The sequence below is a fragment of the Octodon degus genome, unplaced genomic scaffold (assembly GCF_000260255.1).
Source record: "Octodon degus isolate 3935 unplaced genomic scaffold, OctDeg1.0 scaffold00212, whole genome shotgun sequence".
Taxonomy (NCBI): domain Eukaryota; kingdom Metazoa; phylum Chordata; class Mammalia; order Rodentia; family Octodontidae; genus Octodon; species Octodon degus.
In genome coordinates, this window is record NW_004524788.1 from 3,543,403 (window position 1) to 3,566,408 (window position 23,006).

Consider the following 23,006-nt stretch of genomic DNA (forward strand, 5'->3'; position numbering starts at 1 on the left):
AAGGGAGACAGCCCTTTCCAGGAATCCCAGGGCAAGGTAGCAGGCAGCCTTTGCACTGGCTCTCAGAGGGGAAACCGAATGACCAAGGGCTGGCCTCAGCCTGGTCTGCATGGTCACAGTGGTTTCGTGGCCACCCTTCTCATCTGTGGCCACCCCTCTCAGCCCCAGCCTTCCTCCTGAGAAGAAGCAGAGCTGCCCCACTTCTCTGAGCTCAGAGAGGAGGATGAGAATGGGGAAGAGGAGTGCTGGATGGAAACGAAAGGGTGTTTTGCCAGTTCCCTGGTCGAGACATTTAAAAAACTCAGTTTTACAAGAAATCTAAATGTATACAGGGAAAGGGAGGGAGGGGGAAGGGGAAGGGAGAGAGAGGAGGAGGGGAGGAGAGGGAGGGGGAAGAGGAAAGGGAGTACCCAGTTGCTTAACTGATAAATTTCTAAGGTGCTCTGAACCAACTCTTGAGTTCAGTTAAGGGCAAGGACCCCACAGAACTGAGCCCAGGAGCAGGCACATTCCAAGACCAGACCTGGCCTCTCCTGACCTCCTCTGCCCTGGCCTGGGCTCATGGGTCAGGTGCAGTAGGTTTCAGAGCCTCTGACCTGGGAAAGCTTTAGGGGAGGAAGAGTGTGGATGAGGGGCCAGCCTGGCAGCCTTTGAGATCCACCCAGGGCTTTGCCTCCGTCTTCTGGTCTGCATCGGACATCATAAAACAGTGCTGGCATCAGAAGGTGGTGGGGACGATGACTGGGTTAGCATGTGCAGGAAGCATGGACCTCTGTTCTGCGTCGTGGGCCCTGATAGACCTGTGCAGCTGTGGTCATTTCTGTATGGGAGCCTGGGGACTTGGCAGAGCTGTGAACAATAAAATGTACCTAGGGAGAGAACAAGTACATAAAAAGCAAATGAACATAAAATGGTCTGCTTGCGTCAGCCCCATGCGTCACTTCCTTCCGGAAGGCTCCCTGGTTGGGTTGGGCGCTCCCCCGAGGTCCCCCCTCCCATCCCAGGCACCCTTGCCGCTTATCCCATGCAGGACAAAGGATTTCTCCAACTAGATTGGGACTCCCCAGGCTGGGAGAGGGTGGCTCTCTCCCTGTTCAGTGAGCACAGCATGTGGCACTCTGAGCAGAAGCAGAGGGTGGTCAGTCTTTGAAGTTAGATGACCCAAATCCTGGTGCCATTCTGGTCACATCCACTCTCTAATTTATCTTGGAGCTGGGGAAATAGTGTTGCTGGGCGCTGGGTTCTGATCGTGTGGTGGGGAATGTGTCACTGTCCACTGTGGCAGGAGTAACACTGCCACCAGCATGCTTGCTGGAGCCGGCGTCCATAGTCATCCCATAGGACAAGAGAGGCACGATCCTCAGGATGACACCGAGGTGGGGACCAGCTCTGAGCTGCCCACAGAGCCCCGCACAGCCTACTTTCCCTGTGATTTGCTGCAGGCTCCGTCTCCATGTGAGCAGCTTGCCATTAGGGGTCCTGTTGTCACGAAATGTGCCCTTTTCTGACTCTGGACTCTCGTGGCAGGGGGATGAGAGGGGCTGTGCTCACCCAGCATTCACCTGGCTCACGGGACACCTCAGGGAGCTGGAGGGGGTTGCCTCCCATTCACAGGCCCCCAGCTTGTGTTGCATTATTATTTCTGTTTCACACTCCCTTTTTGGAATATGGCTAAGATGTATATGCATCGTACTCCACGTGTTCACCTTTCATGAGTGTGCAATTGTGTGGTGTTAAGTTTGTTCACAAGTTGGGTAGCCATCACCTCATCTATGTTCCCAATTCTTATCATTCCCAACAAACATCTCTGAGCCCACGAAACAGAAACTGCTCAGCTTCCCTTCCCCCATCTCTAGATTCTGTCCCTATGAATTTATTTTATAGGAAGTGGAACCCTAAAGTGTTTGGTCCTTTGTGTCTGGCTTATTTCATGTAACACACAACCTTTGGGGTGTATCTGCCTCATCGCATGCATCAGAATTTCATTGCTTTTAATAATGGGAGCCAGGGCATCTTAGTGAGAGCCTGTCTCCAAAAAAAAAAAACAAAAAAAAAAAAAAAAAAAAAAAAAAGTATTGCCCAGGTGACTTGCATCTAGGGAGAAATTCCAGTGGAATTGGGTATTTACATAAGTCTTTTTCAGTCTACTTTTAGAAATGTCTTTACAGTGCTGAGATCCAAACCAGGACCTTGTACATGCTAGGGAAGCAGCCTGCACCAAGCCACACCCCAGCTCTTCATTCTACTGTGTGAAATGACCAACATTTCTCTTCACACTTTGTCAGAAGTACGGAGAGGGCAAAAAATCCCAGAGTCCCTCCACGGTCTGCCATCAGGCGCTGACTTGGAGTAGTTTTTCATGCATTTACAGACACAGGAAACTATACTGTGTGTGACAGTATAGTTTTCTTTTTTGCTTTTGCTTTTACCTAGGTTTGTATGTGGTGCTGAGCATGGATCTCAGGGCTTTATGCTTGCATACTGTGGTGGATTGACAACTGGTGGGCAGCTTGTAACACCCAGCTGAACTGAACCAGCCTGCTGCTGGGTGTGGAAGGCCTACCTGAGGATTGTTGCTAACAGCATAAAAAGAACTGGAGAAGAAGAGGTGTTGTCGGGGAGCTGTAGGTGTTCCTGGGGCTGCTGGTTCTTCTGGAGGAGCTTGCCATGCTGGCTTTCCTGATGTGAACCCAGCTGTTCTCATCGTTGGAGGAGCTCCGGATCTTGTCATCAGTGAGAATGGCTGCTGCTCACCTCGAGGGAGCTCTGGTCCTTACTTTTTAAGCATTGCTTCACAACTCCTCCAGGGGAGGGGAAGCTCGTGCACTGTTCCAGGTCCTGGAGAAGCTCGTCACGCTGGATTTCCTGATGTAGACTGCTCTTCTCATCAGAGGAGCTTGGGACCTCATTGTCTCTAACGATGGCTGTGGTACTTTTTTGGGGAGCTCTGGTCCTTACCTTGAGAGTTGCTTCCTGGCTTCAGTGCAGATCCCTCAGCCTGCTGGCACAGATCCTTCATCCCACCGGCACGGACTGTCTAGCTTCCACCGCTGACCTTAGGGTCTTCCCAGTGCAGATCCTTGAAGCAGGCCTGCAAGAGACATTGTCATGGGCTCTCAGCCTCCAGTTGGACTAGCGAGGAGCATTGTTACGGGCTCTTGGTTTTCAGCTGGACTCACATAGGACATGACTGTGGGATCCAGACCCTCAGCTGGCTTCTTTGAATCTTTAGTGTGTGGACAGATTTCCTGCACTCCTTTGTACTTTAACTCTTTAGGTGACGATTATAAAATAATCCTGTAAGTTATGTGTCCCGTATTAAATTCTTTGCCTTGTAAACCCTGACTACAACACATATGCAAGCACGCTATCATTAAGCTATATCCCTAACTTTTTCGTGTGTTAATTTCTTGAGACAGGATCTTGCTAAATTGCCCTGGCTGGCCTCTTAACTTGCAATTTTTCTGTCTCAGCCTCCCAAGTAGTTGGCACTGCAAGTGTGTGCCGCCGTGTTTTTGCAGTTTTCTGTTTTGCCCCACTTTCATTGTGTAGTGACTAGAATCATTGCTGAACCATTGGGCAATCTTTCCATGTTGCTATCTGTGGCCCTAGCCTAGTCTTATATTTTTATTTCACAGAATGGATGTGTTGTCATTATTAAACACAGAACGCTGTTTCTTGTGTATGTTCCTCTGTGTGGATGCGATGTATGGTGCTGGCCCTGGTCAGGAACAGTGTCTGTCCTTGTGCGTTGTCTCAGGCCTCCGGACATCCGGCCTCTGTTTCCACACTCATTCAGGGTTCCTGAGGCTGCCTTCCAGGGGTCAGCTTCCTGCCCACCTTCCTTGCTGACTTTCGTGTTTCCCTTTTCAGGCCAAGAATAAGGAGACGGGTGCTTTGGCTGCAGCCAAAGTCATCGAGACCAAGAGTGAGGAGGAACTTGAGGACTATATTGTGGAGATTGAGATCCTGGCCACTTGTGACCACCCCTACATCGTGAAGCTCCTGGGAGCCTACTACTATGATGGGAAGCTGTGGGTAAGGGCACTCCCCCCAGTCCCTCAGCCTCTCAGCCCCTAGGCCTGGTTCTGTAGAGCAAGCATGATCTTCAGCTCTTCCTTGGCTTTTCTTTGAAGGCAAGGGCTGGGGCAAGGGACAGGTGCAGTGGGGGCTCTGAGGCCCCTGCTCTTCCCTTCCCATGGAGTTGCCCCCTATTGGGAATAAGGACAGTGGTCCAGAGCAGGAGGGAATTCCAGAGCTCTAGTGTTTGTCCCTGAATTCCAGTGTTGCTGCTTATAAAGCTGGGTAATCCTAGACCCACTCTAAGCCTTCCAGTGCCTGGGCTTCCCCATCTGTATAATGGGATTAAATCTGCTCTAGAATGTGAACAGTACTCAGAAAACTTTTAGGCTTCAGAACATTTTGGATTTCTGATTCTCAGACTAGGGATATTCCGTTGGTAAAATACATGTAAATAGTTTAAAATCTGAAATGGTCTAAATCTGGAATAGTGCAAAGCCTGAAGCATTTTGTAAAAGACTTATGCAGAGTGCAGTGCCCAGCTCCTGGAAGGTTGCAGGGACAAATGAGTTGTTCCCTGACAGGTACTCAGGATAGAGCTGGGCCCCCGTCCAGGCTGGGTAGGTGCTGCCTATTCTCTTATTAGTGGTATTGGCATCTGCTCTACAGTGGCTGCGGCACCAAAGAAGGGGCTCTTCTACAATCCCGTTTTCCCTTTGTTGTTAGCCCATTTTATACAGAAAATGACTCTGTGTAGGTGCTGAGGAAGGATCCAGAGCTTCGCGTGTGCTAGGCAAGTGCTTTCTGCAGAGCTAGACTCCCAGCCCAAATACCATATTTTTGTGCCCCTAAATCAGTACCACACTGAAGCAAAATAGTGTCCGCGGGTGGGGAGGCGGCTCCAGGGCATTCTAGATGCGGTTGGAAGAACATCAGAATCCTGTGTAGATGTTTTGGCAAGATTGCTGAGAGGCCAATGGGGGTGGCTGCCTCAGCTGTCACTGGAGTTGAGAGGGCTGGGTCGTGCTGTCACACACAGCAGCAGTGATCAGTGGGGGGCTCAGCACTCTGTGGTGATTGGGTTAAAATCCCTGTGGGCTGTGGACTCAGGTCTTCATGAGCGGGCTGTGGACTCACGGCTGCCGCTGTACAGTAGTCCTTTGCTGTCTTGCAGTTCGACTTTCACAGGCTCACTGTTTTGCAGATTTTCTTTTTTTTTTTTTGTTTCGCAGATTTTCAAAAAATATTAATCTAAGTTATTTATGATGGATTTTTCATGATATCATGGGATTTTTGTAGCACTGTACAGTATACGTATGTTGCTAAAATTGCACAAGTTTATGAGTTTAGGAAATGGTTAAGAACATTAGCAGTGTTTTAAAAAGTGTGGGAAGAAAAAAATAAAATAAAAAATAAAAAGTGTGGGAAGGGTTTATAAAGCATATATATGTGTGTATGTGTGTGTATATATATATATATATATATATTAAAATAAATGATTTTCACTTATTGCAGAGGTGTCAACAATGCAACCTCTGCCATGAGCGAGGGACCACTGTACCCTGAGTCGTGCACCAAGGCCAGAAAAGGGTGTTACTGAGGCATTCTATGTCCTGTCACCGTAGTTTGTTATGCCCAGTTTTACTGTGTTTTAATTACATTCTAGAAAATCAGTAGTGAGCTTAGAGTCAACATATTATCATTTTTCCCATTTAAAATAATGGGAAATAGAGCCCTGGCTGGTTTTGCAACAGAATACCTTGTGTTTAAGAACAACACTACTGTTACTTTGTGGCGAAATCTGTTTCATTTAAGAAAAATTGCTGGGGGGCTGGTGAGATGGCTCAGTGGTCTAAAGCACCTACTTGGAACAAGCTTAGCAAAGCACAGGGACCGCGGTTCAATCCCCCAGCACCACACGCCAGCCAGCCCCGCCCCCTGGTGGGCTGAGCGGGCCACACACACACACACACACACACATAAATAAATAAATAAATTTTTAAAAAAGAAAAATTGCTGGTACTTAAGAGATGAGAGTGTCCCTCTCACTGCCCACCCTATAGACTGAAGTCCGCATGGGGAGCAGTCAGTGGCCCTGAGTGGGCGGGGACGTGGCTCTGTTGGCTGGTGTTCGTCTGTGTTCCTCTATGATCATTAAGCTCCAGGGGCTGGTCACTTTATAAAGAAGAGAGCTCATAGTTCTGGAGGGCCCAGGCCATGGCACCAGCTCTGCAAGGACCTCGTGGTAGACAGCTTCCTGGCAAGGGTGTATGCCAGAGGGAGCGGTCATACTGCAGGACAGAAGCTGGGCAGACCAGAGTCCCAGGAAGCATTGTTTCCCCCACAGGAGTGCACCCAAGGGCCCGAGACCACCTACAGTCCTTACCTCCTAAAGGTCCTGCTCCCTCCACCATGACCCACTGAGGACCAGACTTTCAACAATGGAGGCCTACACCGTGGCACAGGCCTTCAGGGCTCTGCCCCTAAGAACAAGGCCACCTCTTGGGGCCTCTCCTTGGAGAGCTACTTAGGTGGCAGCAGCCATCAGCCTCTGCTCTCCAAGCCCTTTTCTGTCCACTGTCTCTGTGTCCTTGGGAGGAGAGCAGAGTAGGGAGAGCCCCAGGTCAGCCTTTCCCCAAGGAGGGGCCAGAGGCAGAGATGGAGGACCCTTGCTCAGGGTCATGCTGAAGCTGGGGAGGCTAAGACTGTGTTTCTCTGACCTAATTTACAGAGCTGTTTTTAAAAACAGTTTTTCTTCTTTAAAAAAATTACACAAGGGCCAAGGATATAGCTCAATGGCTTAGTGCCTGTCTGGCAAGTACAAGGTCTTGAGTTCGATTGCTGGTACAAAACAAAAAAGAAAGAAAGAAGAAATTACACAAATATATACATCTGATCATCAGAGAAAATTGAGAACCTGCAGAAAAGCAAAGAAAAAAAGGTTGAAACAGTACAAGTATTTACAGCTTTTTGTTTGGTGGTGCTGGGGGTAGAACCCAGGACTTGGCTCCCACTAGGTAAGTGCGCTGTCTCTGCGTGACACCCTCAGCCTTTAGAGCTATTCACGGCCATAGGGAAACACTTGCAGCTTCAGTCTGTTCTTCCAAAGAACTCTGTCGTCTTCCTACGTAGTCTCTATCATTGGGCATTTTGGCTGCTTCTGATGTTGTTGTTTTTTGCTGTTGTTGTAAACAGCTCCCTGACGAACATCTCTGAGTTTGTTGTATTCTTGTCTGGGATCCTCTTTGTGAACATTTTTACCTTTTCTGGGGGCGATTGTAGTGGAGATTAAACCCAGGATCTTTGCACTGAGCTCCATCCCCATCCTTTTTTATGTATTTTTACTTTTGGGGGGTTTACTTTTTTTGCAACAGGACCTGGCTATGGAGTGCAGGCTGGCCTCCAGCTCATGGGAGTCTTTTGCCTCAGCCTTCTGAGTGCTGGGATTGCAAGTGTGCACCACCTTTTTTTTTTTTTTTTTTTTTTTTTTGAGCCTTGGTCTGGAGCAGTTATCTCCAGTGAAAATTCACTTGTATAGCTTTAATATATTTTCCTTTTTCTTTTCTGTGTATTCTCACTTTTCTCTGATGGTAATACATGGAACAGTTGTGTAATCTCTTTAAAGAAGGAAAAAAAAAAACTTTTCAAAGAGCAGCTCTGTAAGTTAGAGCAGAGAAACTACATATAACAGTTAAATAGCAAAGCTGCCCAGCCAGGGCTTAACCTTGTGATTTTCCTGCCTCAGCCTCCCAGAGTGCTGGGGTTACAAACATGCGCCACCATCCTCAGCTCAGTTTTTAGTATTTTTAAATTTCTCTCTCCAAACTGGTCTCACACAGACACTTTTGAACCAAAGGATTCTGTCGGCCATCTACCCATCTGCCCATTTGCCTGTTTATCCTTTTGTTCATTGGTATATATATATTTTTTGACTGCTGATTATGACCATTAAAAAAAATTTCATGTGTCTGTCCCCATTGTTGGTTGGGGTTCAGTCCCAAGTTCATTACTCTTCCAGGGTCAAAGCTAACACCAAGAAGAGCCAGCATTTATTGAGTGAGGGCTCAGTGTGTGTGTGTCCATGAGTTTTGCTAGTGTTGTCATTTTCTCTTCATTCTCTGAGGTTGTTGCTTTGGCCTTGTCTTGCAGAGGCAAACGAGAGAAACAGAGAAGCTAAGTGCATTGCCTACAGGCCACACAGCTAGGCAGTGGGGGAGTTGGAAAACCAGACCGAGAAAAAGAACGATTCTTAACTGGCTTGGGTTGCCTGTGGTGTTTGAATAGACACACCAGAATTTGCTGTGCCCAGGTTGCCCCAGATTGTTCGCCTGCTACTTTCTCATCCAAGGCTACCGCTGCGGCCAGAACCATTTCTTCTGTTGCTCTTTGGGAGCTGTCCCCACAGCCTCCATTCATGTGGACTTTGAAAGGTGCTGTGTCCTCATTTGGGGATTCAGGCTCCTGACTGAGGAGGCAACGAAAGGAAGCCAGGCAGGAGGGTGGCGCAGGCACAGAGGCAGGCTGCAAGGGGAGCCCGTTCAGGTGGTTGCTAGTCTCACACGAGAGCAGTGCCTGTGAAAGATCGGGCTGGTAAAAGAATTGGAGGCCGCGTTGTAGAAGGCCTGAGTGCCGAGACGTCTGTGCTTGGCTTTTCAGATTAGTGGTTGTCAGAGCAGCAGACGCATTGCCCAGCCCTTGTGAATCCTGCACCTAGGCTTCAGGCCTCACCTTGACCAGAAATGTGGTCAGCAAGCGTGTTTCATGGAGCCTTCCATGTGACTTTGATATTTGCCTAAGTTTCAGAAGCACTATTTTAGGTTACAGGGGAGACCCACATGTTCTGTGGTCTAGAAAGAACTCACATTTGAGAGCCGTGAGTTAAGGCATTGAGTCTGATCAGGAAGTGGCGAGAAGAGGTTGCGCCAGAAGCCCAAGGATGTGAATTGGACCATCATCTGGTCAGGAAAGGCTTCAGAGGCAAGGGCGTTTGAATTGCGTCTTGCAGAATGCATAGGAGTCCTTTAGAAAGGTAAGAGGAAGAAGCACAGTTTTAAGAAGAGGGACAACTGTGAGGGAGTGTGGAAGGGAGGAGTCACGTGGTTCTGAGAGTTAAGGTACACTAGCTCTTTGAGGTGTACTTCTGTGTGATTTTTTTCAGGCCTCTCTTGTGGCAGGCCCAGGTCTTTGGTGTGTTCCCAAGAGTCAGCTTGTCCATGTGAGAGTCTTTGAGAAAATCAGCCCTGGGCCCAGCAGGGCCTACTCTCAGGGACTTTGGGGTGGCCGGGTGTCACAGCCCCTTGTGCGGCTGTGGCAGCCAGAGACAGGACTTCCCCTGTTCAGGGCAGAGGTCCTTCGCCAAACCTCCCCCGCATAGTCTCACAAGGGGAGTGCATTTTCTCCTAGAATTTGTAAACTTAGAAGAATTCTTTTAGTGGTTTCTTACTTCCACTTCCACTTTTAAGTATCTGATGGTGCAGGTGGGTGTAACAGGGCCGCCCGAATGCTCTAGACCTGCACTGTCCATGACATACACAGTGTGAGCTACGTATGCTTCTAGTAGCCACATTTAAAAGAGCAGAAGGAAATGGATACACTAATTTAAATAATTATTTAACCTGGTGTATTGATAATACAACATTTTTTACATTTAGTCAATATTAAAATTATTAATAAAAGAGCTAAGAGTGGTGCCATATATCTGTAACCCCAGCACTTGGAGTTTTGCCATTATTATTATTTATTTATTTTTTGGGGGGGGTACCAGGTACCAAACTCAGGACTTTGTGCTTGCCAGGCAGGTGCTATGCCACTGAGCTGTATCACGGGCTAATCCCAGCACTTGGGAGGCTGAGGCAGGAGGACTGCTGCAGGTTTGAGGCCAGCCTGGCCTATGTGCTAAGTACAAGGCCAGTCTGAACTACCTACATAGCAAAACCCTACCTCAAAACAAAACAAATTATTAGTAAGGTATTTCCTTTTCTGAAAATCCAGTATGTATATCAATTTAAGCACATCTCAATTAAAAAATTATTAGCTTTATCAGAAATCGTGGATCTGTATCTACATGTCATAAAGTTTATCGTTGAAAAAAGCTGATTCAAATCCCCAGGTAGTTCCAACATTCTTAAAGAGCTCCCAATAACCGAATGAAGTGTCCACTTCAACGTAAAATGATTAGACATGAATAAAACAATGACACTCCTTCCCCCGCAAGCCACGTGTCAGAGCTCCGTGGTCAGCGGCTCTTCCACTGAGCAGAGCTACCAGCGGGGCTCTGACCACGCCCCGCCCCCATGACTGAATGCCGGAAACCCCAGCCTGGCCTCCTGAGTTCCCTCTGCCTTGTCACATTGCCCCTTGCACAGATCTCAGTCCCCGGGGAAGTCTTTCAAGGGTGGAGTCTGTTCTGCACGTTCATCGTGGGAGCAGAGAGAGGCGAGCTGGGAAACGTGTCTCAGCTGGCTTCCTGGGAAGAAGAGCCCTGGTGTGCGGCGCGTGCCCGTCTCTGTAAACACTCTCGCTGCAGGCATTCAGGCTGCTGGTGTGATTATACTGACACTGTTGAGAAGGATCCTGGTCTCCCCGGGCTCAGAGGCTAGTGGTGGAAACAAACACCCAGAAAGCAAAGAAGTGAGCTGGGCGTGGTACCATAGGGCTGTAATCTCAGCTACTGTGGACGCTGAGGCAGGAGGATTGCAAGTAGAAGGTGGGGCTAAGCGGCTGTTAAGAGGTTGCCTCACAATAATGCAGGGGATGAAGCTCAGGGGTAGAGCACTTGTGGGTTCATCCCCAGTGTTGTGGGGTTAAACAAAAAAAAGTAAATGGCAAATAGTAAATGGGTCAGAGAAAGAACCAATGGCGAAGCAGTGGAGCTTCCTGGGCAGGGGCAGGATGGACAGAGAAAAGCTCTAAGAGGCGATACTTCAGCTGAGCTCAACCGAGGCCTTGAAAGTGTCAGATTGAGGGCAGGGAGTGCAGAGGTCTTGAGATGTAGAGGACCAGATGGGTGCGGTTAGGGCTGCAGTGGCAGGAGAGGGAGAGCAGGACACAACGGAGACCTCACTGCCCGGGCCCTGAGCACCTGTGATTCACCAGGCTCTGCTAGGGCCTGGACTTAGCAGGTGGATATGAGGTCCTTGGGAAGCTGTCAGTCAGAGATAGAGAAACAGCCTCGGAGCTGTGGTGCTGTGGAGGAGAGGGCTAATAAGCACATAAATGCAGACACGAGGGGCGATAAGGATTGACATGACAGGGATGTGAGGTTGGTGATGCGGTCCTGGGACAATGTGGGACACCTTTGTGTGTGCTCAGCAGACCTCTCTCTGGGGAGGAGTTTGGGGGCAGCAGGCTGAGGGAGGATGAGGGGAGCAGTGCACGCAAGGGTGGCCAGGTAGGGTGGGGTGAATTACCACTGTTAGGAAACCCCCGGGGGATTTCAGGGCAAACTGTGCTCTCCCTCCTCCTGCTTGTGGGTTGTCTCTGACTCTGCTGCCCTCTTTCCTGCCCTGGGGTGGAGGAACTGGTTTTCTGGTTCTTGCTGCCAAGTGGGATTTTAGCTAAGCTCTGAGGCTGTTTCTCTGTCTCTGAAATGGGAGGGTGATACCAGCCAGTGGGAGGCAGAGCTGTAAGGATTAAGTTGCATAGGTTAGATAAGGGCAGAGAGGTTGCCTAGTGAGTGCAGTTCCTCTCTCCCCTCTTTCTCTAGGTCCTCCTCAATATCCCCACTCCTTCCTCTGACCCCTCGGCTTCCTGCCGCCCCTGCACTTCTTTTTACTGAGTGAGACTTGGAGGCTGTGTCTCCCCCAATTAGTTTAAGAAAGGCAGTCTTAGAGTGGGAAGGCCGAGGGGTCTCCAGGGCCTGCTCTGTCCTCTAGGCCTCCCTGGCACACGGAGGAAACACAGGGTCAGGGCAGCCTCTGGCCATGGTAACGTTGCCACGAGTTTATCTGCTGAGGAGTGTGTGTCTGTCACCTCCAGAGCAGTGGACCGGAAGGCTTCCCCGACCTTGGAGGCTTCCGGGGGCACCCTTGATAGCAGCTTGCCTTCTTGCCCGTCGATGCTCCATGCTCGCAGGCTGCGCATGACGTGGCTCTGAGGCGAAGTGCTTGCCTTGCATGTGCGGGGCCCGGGCTCCATCTGTAGCACCACAGAAACAAAGCCCAGAAAGCAATCCATGAGCTTTACAAGAGCTTCTCGGTAAGCCTGCTTCTCCCAACTTCTTTTCTTCTATGCCCTTAATAATTTTTTAAAGATGACTCACATTTTATTAATTCAATCATTTATTTAAAAAGAAGCCACTTTAGGGGCCGGGGAGATGGCTTAGGAGAATAAGCGCTTCCCTGGCAAGCTCAAGGACCTGAGTTCAATCCCCAGTTCCACAAAAAAAAAAAAAAAAAAAAAAAAGCTACTTCAAAGAAGGGAGTTGGGAAGATAGAAGGGCTATAAGTTGGGGGTAAAAGCTCTTAAGATGATCAAGTATGTGACATATGTGTGCACTGATTTTCCACCATGAATATCACTTCTGCATTGCCAGTACACACTTAATGGAAAGTAAAAATCTAAAAAAACCTCCATATCACTGCCCTACATGGAAAAGTATGTTCTACTTGCCATAAATAGAGTTAAAAGAAAAAAAAGCAATTCATTTGAGTTCTACTTTAAGTCCTTTGCCCATCCAGGTCCTGGCCCATGGAGCCAGGCCAGCATGACGTAGTCAGCTGGGTCACAGGGCAGCGGTAGCCCTCTTGGGGATGCGGTGGCGGGGACCAGATCCCTGGGGAACCTGCTAGGGACTTGCTGCTCCCAACCTAAAAGCCAGGGTGTTCTCCCAAAACTCCCTTCTCAGCTGTCATCCTCCGAACCAGGGCTTCCTAGACTTTTGAGCTGTAGAATCCTTTTCTGTTGAAATCACAGAGGACAGAATGGCAGCTGTGGGGAGTCTGCGTGGCAGGCTGCTGTGGAGGCCCCAGACCCGCTCCTAGACCTTGGCACCAGGGCTTCTCGGGCTCAGCACTGAGGCAGGGCAGTTTCTGTTGTGGGGCTGGCTGCACGTGGTTGGGTGTTCAGTGCATCCTTGTGCTCTGCTGACTGGATGGCCCTGTTTTGTGGCACTCTTGTCCCCTCCCCCCCACCCAGTGTCTCCAGATGTTGACAAATTCCCATTGGTGCAGATTGCCCCAGTGGAGACTACGGGGCCCTGGCACTCACTGCCTTCTGCTGTTGGGTCAGTGTGTACCAGGTCAGACAGGACTGCCCCGTCTAGGCATGTTAGGGCTGGATCAAAAACTGGACCCCACACACATTTGCTCCGGGATGCCTGATTCTTGTAGAAGTTGGTGGCTAGGGTTTTATCTGAAGCTTCACATGAAGTCCTGGCCTCCTGATTGCTCTTGAACAATCTGGAGGGCTTGCATGATGGTGGTTACCTGGGCTGACAGCGATTGCCTTTCAGGACCCTTTTCTCCTCAGTGAGCTACAGACCTCACGATGCCCTGAGGTGTCGCTGGTCCCAAGGCCCTGTTTTTCCTTGGTGTGGGTTTTGCACTGCTTTTCTTTTCATAGAGTTGAGAGGAAATAAACTCTCACCCCACCTCTCTGTCAAAATCAGGGAACCTAAAGATAACTAAGAGGTCTATGTTTCCAGAAAAGTGTGTGAGATTTCCCTTTATTTTTTTGAGACAGGGTCTTACTGTGTAGCCCAGGCTGGCCTCGAGCTTGCCGCTTGCCGTGTTCCTCCTGCCTCAGATCTTTCCATTGCTGGGATTACAGGCATCCCACCATACCCAGCAGGAGCCCATTGTTTACATATGCAAACTGCAGTTCTCATGCTAGCTACCTAGACCTGTGGGCTGTTAAGCCAGGAATCTTGACTAAGGCTTCTCCAATAGGAGGCTTCTCAGGGGCCACGATCTTCCTAGTTATGTGTATGCACATGTACGCAGGAGGCAGTAGTGACAGGGTGAGAGGTGAGTGCACCACGTGGTGCCAGTCTCTGCTTTGAGAAATGTTGAGGTTTCTGTCTGCAGACTGCCTGATCAGCCCCTGCCCTGTCCGCCTGTGGGGCCTGGGAAAGCCCTGCCCTCCGTGGGCTTCAGTTTCTCCTAGGCACCATGGGCAGTGTCACAGCAGAGCCAGGGGAAGCGGTGAGCCAGGGACAGTCATTAAAAAGAAAAGGGTAGCACAGGGCTGAGTGCAGAGAGCCTCAGGAAGTGCGGCTGTCTCCTTCCTTGTGCCCTCCTCTGTCTGTCCCCTGCGGTCCCAGCAGTCCCAGCACAGGGTCCATGCGTGTGAAGTCTGTCCTTGGTGGGTGAGCATCGGGGAGAGTGGAGGGCAGGATTTCTGTGGCAGGGAGGGGCCGGGCCTGACTGACAGAGCGGGCAGGGCAGCCAGGAGCCCTCCCGAGGACTTCCCGTGGTGTGGGCCTCTTGGAGGGTGGTTTGTCCCAGAGAGGACGTTGTGTGAAGGGGAAGTGCAGGACCCAGGGTCACACACAGGGCGTGGGCAGAAGGAGCCTGCTGCCCCTCATCAGGCAGGGTTGGCCTCTTGGGCTTGGAGGCTGTCCTTGGTCACCCACAAAGCTTCTGTGGCCTTGAGGAAGCCACGACTACAAAGGACATGTAACAGGAGAAGTAGCCATTGGTGCTGCTCATCTCCGAAGCTCTGTGTATTTGCTCCCTTGACCAGAAGTGGAGTCATCCTAAGTGTCCATGAACAAATGAATGGATAAAGAAAATGTGGTACATATATACAAGGGGATATTCTTCACCTATAAAGAATGAAGTGCTGTCATTTGTAGCAGTGTGGGTTAGATTAAGGTACAGAAAGATAAATATTGCATGTCCTCACTTAATGTAGAATACAATTCTCATAGAAGAGAGAGTAGAACGGAGGCTGGGGAGGGGGATAGAGCGATGGTTAACAGACTCCTGGGTACAGTGGGATAGGAGGAAGAGTAGTACAGTAACTGGTTGACACCAATTCTATATTTCAGAAAAGCTAGTAGAGAGGTTTTGAATGTCCCCAGTTTAGAGAAGTGGCAAGCGTCTACGGTGACGGATGTGCTGGTTATCAATGGCAGCATCACACAGTTGTGAGCGTGAATCAAAATGTCATACTGTACCCCACAAATTATGTGCAAGTTATTTTGTGTCTGTCAGTTGTTTAAAAGGGTAAACGTTGGGGGCCTGCCCCTTAACTCAGTTCTTTAAGTGGCTACTTCAACAAAGCAGTCAGGCTCAGGTTGCTGTGGTTCGAGCCCCACAACTCAAGCCAGCCAAACCTGCCGTGAGGGCATTCAGAGAAAAAAAAAAAAAAAAAGAAAAAAAAAGGGTAAATGTTGGCTGTGGTGGTAGACACCAGTAATCTCAGGTTGGGCAACTTAGTGCGATCCTGGTTCAAAAAATGATAACTCCATGGTGGAGCACTTGTCTAGCATGTGTGAAGCTCTGGGCTCCATCCCCAGTACTGAGAAAAGCAAACAGCGGCTCATTGCTGCATAAGGGGTATTGGGCAGGAACCCTGAGCGCTGCTTGCGTCTGGGACCCACCCGCTATGTGCCTGGGTTGAGTACTTTCCCTTCCCAACCCCAAGGAGGGCTCTCCATGCAGTCACCTCTCTGCTGTCCTCTTAGTGTCACAGGCCACTCCTCTCGGGGGGACCTGATTGTGAGGCTCCTTGACCTTCACCAACCCCTGCTGTCTGTCTGTGTTGGGTCTGGGGATCACCCATGACCCATTGTGGTTGGGACTTGGGTGCACTTGCGCGCGCACACACACACACACACACACACACACACAGTAAAGCACTCCATCTCTTGAGGCAGGTGTGTTATCACCTCACTGCCACCCCTCTTTTACAGAAGGGCCACGCCAGCCTTAGCTGTATGGCTGTGTTGTGTATTGTCCCCCAAGTGTCCATGTGCTGGGCACTTACACCCCAATGTGATAGAGTGAAAGGTGGTGAAAACTTGGTGAGGGGGAGCTTAGTAGAGGGAAGCAGGTCCGTGGTTTATCACCCTCAGAGGGGCCTAATGTTGGTCTCTTGGAATGGGTTAGTTCCCACAAGCCTGGCTTGTTCAAAAAAGAGCAAGGCTGGCTTCTTCCAGGCTCTGAGCGAGCGTGAACCTTTATAAATCAGCGCCTTGTGGGTGAGAACTCCAACATCTGACATAGCCCAGAACACCAGCAGTTCCAGCCACGCAGGCATCTGTGAGCTGGGCCAAGTTGTTCCTGGAGATGGGCACTTGCCCTCTGGTCTGCCCCGCCCTAGCCTGGCTCCTGTCCAGCCTCTGACTGCAGCAGGTAATGAATTCCAGTCCTGGGTGGGAAGTGGTGACACAGGGCGGTGCCGGGGCAGTAGGGCACCATGACCCACGCTTCTGTTTTCCTAGTGTTTCTCAGGTTGCTCCTCCTCCTTGGCCACTCCCTCTGATCTCTCAGGAGGCCGCAGGCTGGGCTGTCCCGAGAGAACCTTTCTCAGTCCTTGCAGGCTGTCCCCATCCTGCTGACACACGCACGCTCCTGGCCTTGCACAGCACGGGGTGCCTGAAGCGCGCAGGAGGCCTCACTCGTTCTCTCCCTCACCGACACATACTCCCCGAGCTCCCACTGTGCGCCAGGTGGTTTTAGGCACTGGCACCAAGGCCTGGCTCCCACACTGTGCTTCCTAACGGGTCAGGGAAGACAGTATCAAACAGATGGAGGCTGGAGCCACCCTTCTGCACGGTACCATCTGTCCCCATCCTCAGAAGCTGTGGACTTGCCCAAGGCGCCTGGTTCCTTCGCCTTCTATGAAGCTGGCCCTGGTACTGGAGGCTTGTCTCTGAACAGGAGCTGTCACTGTGTGTCCCTCACACAGCTCTGTGTGACGAGTGGTCACACCACATTTGCCAGAAGACAGGAACTAAGCCCAGGGTTCCCACCGTCATCCTGTGTGATGGGGACAGAGGAGCAAACTGAACCTGGATTTCTGACATTGGCTTGTCCCAAGGTGGTACCTTTAGTTAGCGTGAGATCAGAGTGGAGCCCAGCTGGCGCTTTGGCTCTGTCAGGTCCGATTATGAGTCTTGCACGGGAGGGGCCGCCTGTGGGCTGTCTAGCAAGACCCGAGTGCCTGCTTGCACTGCAGGGCAGGGCTGCAGGGCCCAAGCTGCTCCCCTCCCTGGCTCTGTGGTGACCTAGTGTGCTGTCTGCCTGCACTGCCCTCGGCCTGCATTGCCAATTCCTCTCCCTTGGTTCCAATCCTACCTGTCCCTGGAGGACTGGCACAATATTGTAAAACTTCTAATAAATTTTAGTTGAAAAGGCCATCTCCTACCAGGCGGGCCTGTTGTTCCCTCTGACCCTGTGCATCCTGTTGTAGGTGTTTGTGAGTCCCTCTGCTGACTCCCTTCTCGGGGTCATGTCCCTCGGGGCCCATGGCCCCAGCCTATTCGCATGGCAGAGCTGGGTCTAGGCAGGGTAGCCAGCCAGCCAGGAATTCAGATGGCCAGATTGCCTGTGCATACCTGGAATTGCCCTTGTTGTTCCCCTAGATCCAGACTCTGGTTTGCATCAGACCAGAGTCTGAACCCAGCCTTGATCCTGGCAGCATTTCCTGGACCTTGCCAGGGCCTCAAGCTCCAGGGACTTTACCCTTGAAGGGTATACTCCTGACCTCTGGGCTAGATGGCCCCAGAAGGAGTTATGCCCTCTGGAATTTGAGTACCTTGTTTCTATCCCAGAGATGCCTTGGGACTTGGGCAAGCACCTTTAGGGTGGAACCTCCTAGTGTGTGAACCAGCCTGGGGGAGGCTGAGACATCCCCACCCCAGGGACGGGAGCCCTAGGTGGACTTGAGACACAGGAATGCTCCTCCCGCTTTCCTGAACTAACCACTCATACATGCTGCTTGCAGAGACTTCAAACCCCAAGAGCACCCTACCCCACCTCAGGGCCCTTCCTTTTGTGACTGCCCTCTCCATGCAGGCTCCTTCCCCAGGCTCTCAGTGATCGAGGTGGGTGGGGCTGGTGATGCTGACCAAGGCCACGTTCCTGGGAGGCCTTGTGGGTGTGGGCTGCCTGCTCAATGGCTGCATTGTCTGGCAGGGCCTCTGAGGTGGGGAGCTTCTGCGACTCCACCTACAGGGTCAGGCAGCTGACAAACTGGGACAGTTTTGTGTTAACGCTTGTATTTTTGGAGGCGATCTCATGGACTTCCTTGTACAGACTTTGATTGAGTAACTGGAAACTTCTGCCTTCAGCATGGATGGGGAACTGAGGCTGGGGAGGCCCTGGCCCACGCTCTGTGGGTGTCATTCTGTGCAGGGAGGACTGGGGAGGACTGCAGCCCCTGCCCCTGGGTCCACAGGAAGAAATGCAGCCAGAGCAGCAAGGTCGCTGCCCCATGGCTAGTGGTTTTGATGCAGGACCTCCAAAGGATATAGGGGAACTATTACTTCTAACTGCTAACTACCAGATACACTGGGCTCATGCTCCACAAAATTGAACAATGAATTCTAAGAAACAGTGGAAGTTAGGAGTTGGAAAGCTTTACTGGGAGAGATGGCTCCTGAGAGACAGGAGGGGACCCAAAAATGGGCAGCCAGTGAGCCCACTTCTCAAAATTTTGTAGAGCAAAATCACGGGGTGAATACAACATAGAACAAAGATGTGATCAGCCAGTAAGACTGTAAGTATAATGTGTAAATACTGCACTGTTTCTCTGTTGTGAGAAACTGAAAGTGTAAATAAGAACCAAAAGTAGAATAGGTATTGTGAAATAGGAAGAAACACTCAAATGGTAAGGGGAACCAGGGAGGGGGAGGGGGAAGGGAAGGAAGGGAAAAGAAAAAGGAGAAAGGAGGAAAAAATCGAAGCAACGTTTTTGGGTTTTTTGAGACAGGGTCTCGCTATGTGGTCCAGGCTGGCCTTGAGCCTTGAGTTCACTTTTTTTTTTTTTTTGCGGAACTGGGGATTGAACTCAGGCCCTGGCACTTGCCAGGGAAGCACTTATTCTACCAAGCCATCTCCCTGGCCCCTGAGTTCACTTTTGTAGCCCAGTCTGGCCTTGAACTCAAAGTACTCCTGCCTCAGCCTCCTGAGTACTGGGATTATAGCTGTACACCACACACCCAGCAGCTTTTGTAAATGGGGAGGGGAAGAGGGGTTTGAAGGGAGAGAGGGAGAATGAGGGACAAAAGAATCAAGACACCACATACAGATACAAGTTCCCCGTGATGAATGGGATCATTATGTACACCCGAAATGTCTCAATAGACAAGTACGGTCACTTGGGTAATACTGATCCAGTGGGGAGGCAGGTCGCATAGCAAGTGTACACGGAAAGAACAAGGCCTTTTTTTTAGAGGAGATGAGTCAAGAGGTCCTGGTCACCCAGCTGGGTGACTGATGTCTATCTGGTCTTTATTGGATTCTGTCATATTGATTGTAGGATCTTGTTTATCCCTCAGGGAGGTATGTAGTTCTAGTCATTCCATCTTTACTTGCAGGCCTGGCCCTTGATGAATGCGCCTCCAGCCACAGTTGTAATGTGTTATCATCTTCTTTACCGACTGCTTTGAGGGCCTGTTCCTGTCGGACTGCCTATAATGTTTTTACCTAACTTCGCTGTCTATGGTAGTTCCGCCATCTTTGTGTTTGGAGTAGTCAGACCTAAGTTTATACTGAGTAGCTTGAGGGAAGCCCCTTCCCCACCAAACTTCAGTTTCTTCATCTGCAAAGGAGGGATAAAGAGAGACCTTAGTGGGGTGAAGTAAAGGAATGTTCTAGAATGCTTGGTGCAGGGCTGGCTGTGCACTGAACTGGCAGCCATCATCTCTCCCCTTGTGGGTGGCAGTAAAGGGAGGGAGTGGCATTCTTTTGTCCAGCTTTGCTTACACAATCTGAATGTCAGCTGTGTTAGTCACTTCGGGTCATTCTGCCCTAATTTATGGACATCTTAAGGCCCCTGAAATATTTCATTCATATTTATTCATTCATCCAGCAAACACTGATTATGTGCAGAAGGCCCCTGTGTCTGTGGGTCCCCCACCTGTCTGAACACATATGGACTTTTCCCTGTCATTAGGCCCTAAACAGCGCAGCATAACCACTATTTACACAGCATTTAGCTTGTGTGAGGTGTCACGGGTTATCTAAAGATAATTTCACATACACAGGATGTACATAGCTTACATTTAAATTCTGCTCCGTTTTATATAGAACCCGAGTGTTTGTGGAGTTTGGTATTGCAGGAGGTGTCAGAAGTAATCCCACACGGACGCTGAGGGCCAGGCTGATCCAGGCTCTGTGAATGGATACTATGAATGGACTTTTATGAATATAAATTGCCTACTCGGTGATAAAGTGACTTAGTCACCTTGAACCCTAAGCTGTCAGCATTGCCAGTGACATCATAGGCATGATACTCCAAGCAGGAAGAGGAGGCCGGGGATGTAGCTCAGCAGCACCGCACCTGCCTGGCAAGCCCGAGGTCCTGAGTTCGATTCCCTGTACCAAAAAAAGAAAGAAAAGTCTAATTCAAAGCAGGAAGAGGGTATGACAGTCCACAGCAGGAAGGGGGCAGATCTATAACTATATCCACACCTCCTGGGCGTGGACTTAGGTAATTTCAGTTCCAGGGGCCCGGCCAGCGTTTATCAATTGAATGCCTGTTGTCTGCCTTGGCTGCAGGAAAGACCAGGAAGGTGAGAGGACCACGGCCCAGAGCACTGCGTGGTTGGTGGTGTGGACAGCTCGCCTCTGGGTGGCACAGGGCTTGGGTGTCTCTTGGGGACAGCCTGGGCTAGACAGTCTGCCCCCTCCTACTGCCTGGTCTCGAAGACTGCAGGCTGTAAAAGTTAATGCCTAAGCTGGGAGTTAGTCCAGGCTGCTGTCTGGGCTGGGTCTTTCTGGCCTCCTTATCTCAGCTGAGCAAGCCTCCTTGGTATGTGCCTGTGGACTGCGGGGGCCCAGGGAGGGAGGAGCAGGCAGACATGGGCGCCTTTTCTGCCCCCACCCCAGCCTGGGACTCCAGCTTTGTTGTAGCTTCTTCCCAGAGGGACCAGGAGGGGCAGATAGGCGCTCGCTAGAGCTCTCTGCTGGGGAGATAAACCAAACCCAGACTGGGAACCCACTGAGGTCCCAGTTGTCATCCCAGCTCTGCTACTCACTATTTGGCCTTAACTTTTCTGAGCCTTGACTTCCCCATGTGTAAAATGGGAATAAAATATCATCTACTGTTGATGATAATGGGTTACATTGACTGAGCACTTACTTTCTGCACACAGGGTAACAGCCTGCATTACTGTTAGTCCTTGTGGTAAGCCCCGTGAGGGACAGGCACTCTTCAACTACTTCCCTCAAATAGCAGGTGTGAGATGATCCCTGGAAAGCTCTTTGAAAAAGGCCTGGTGCACAGTAAGTTCTCCAATTGTTAGGTACCAAGGATGGGGAAACTGAGGCTGGCTCCAAACAACTAGCCAGGTAACTCCCTGTGCTAATACATCATGGTGAATTTAAGGGCGCAGAGGGAGACCGTGGAGGGGCAGCCCCTGTGTACTTTGTGTGTTGTATGAAGCCAGCTGGGCACAGACAGCATCTTTGATCAAAAGGGTTGATCTGGAGGAGGATAGAGATTTTTAGATTCTAGCTCCATCAGCTCAAAGAGGTTACCAGGGAGTCAAACTCAAGGCCTTGCACTTGCCAAGCAGGCACCGTGCTGCTTGAGCTATGTCCCCAGCTGGCTCCTATTTTCGAAAGCACTTCAGCTGGTAAGCAGGCCTAAGGTGGCTAGGTAGGAGCTGCTCCTAGGACGAGCTGAGCCGTTTCCTTGCTGAGTACATTAGCCTCCTGGGAGGGGCCCCCGGGGAGGCAGGGGCTGTCTTTTGATCCCTGTGCTTAGTGCCTGGTGTGGGCAGATGCTGCTGGGTGCGCTACTCATTCCCAGGTGGCCAGAGAGGGGATGTAGTCACAGGATCGCATAGCAAGGCCCCGACCGGTGCACTGCACCACGACAGCTGTGTGACTGGAACTCAGGGCAAATCGTGGTCAGCCCAGGCTTCCAGTTTCTTTTGGCCTCCAGCCAGAGAAGAAGCTGACCAACAGCCCACAGCCAGCAGCTGTCACGGTCCCCTGCAGGTGCTCCGTGTGTGTGTGTGTGTGTGTGTGTGTAGAGGGAGACAGAAACAGGAGCTCCTGACTGAGGCAGGAAGCCAGCTGTGCTGAGTACCTGCCCATAGTATGGGGTGCAGAAAAGGCAAGAGCCCCCCTTACCAGAGCTGCTGCCCTGGTCCAGGCTCAGGCAGATCCCCGCCTCTCTCTTTTAGCTGTTTATTTTAGAACTGCTATAGCGGTGCAGTGCATGTCACTAATCCCAGATCCCATCCTGGGAGGGTGAGGCAGGTGGATTGTAAACTCCAGCCCAACCTGCACAACTTAGTGATACCCCATCTCAAAATAAAAGTAAAAAGAGCTAGGGATGTAGCTCATTGGGAAGGCCTTGGGTTCAGTCTCAGTACTGAAGGAAAAAAAAAACAAACAAACAAAAAACCAAAACTGTGGCACAAGCACTTTACCCGAGATCTCCCCTCTTTACAAAGCTTGAAGCATGCAATGTTTTTCGGTTGACTCTTTGTATGATGTGGAGCTGGACAGCTCTAGACTGCGTATTCATCTTGCTTAACTGAAACTTCATGCTTGTTCATTAGTAACCTGCCTTCTGCAGCTCCCATCCCATGCTTTGATTCTATGAATGGGACAATTGAAGATAGCTCATATAAATACCATCCTCACGTTTAGCCTTCCGCATCTGGCTTATTTCTCCCAGTGCAGCATCTTCAACTTTATCCAGGTTATTCAGGATGGGACAGGGTAGTATTCCATCATCTGTGTAGCCCACCCTCCCTTTGTGCATTCCTCTGTCTGTGGAACTTGGCTTTTATGAGTAATGTGCAGTGAACGCAGGAGTGCTACCGGCTCCTTGGGATCTTTTTTTTTTTTTTTTTTTTT

The 23,006-nt window shown here is 50.4% G+C and overlaps 1 protein-coding gene across 1 annotated transcript in view; it reads left to right on the forward strand.

The window, feature by feature from the left end:
- Stk10 (serine/threonine kinase 10) overlaps nt 1-23,006 on the forward strand; it is a 120,981-nt gene that overhangs the window by 21,315 nt on the left and 76,660 nt on the right. Inside the window, exon 2 of the mRNA XM_023705042.1 lies at nt 3,874-4,038. Within this exon, the coding sequence (XP_023560810.1) occupies nt 3,874-4,038 (165 nt within the window). The remainder of the gene's footprint in view (nt 1-3,873; nt 4,039-23,006) is intronic.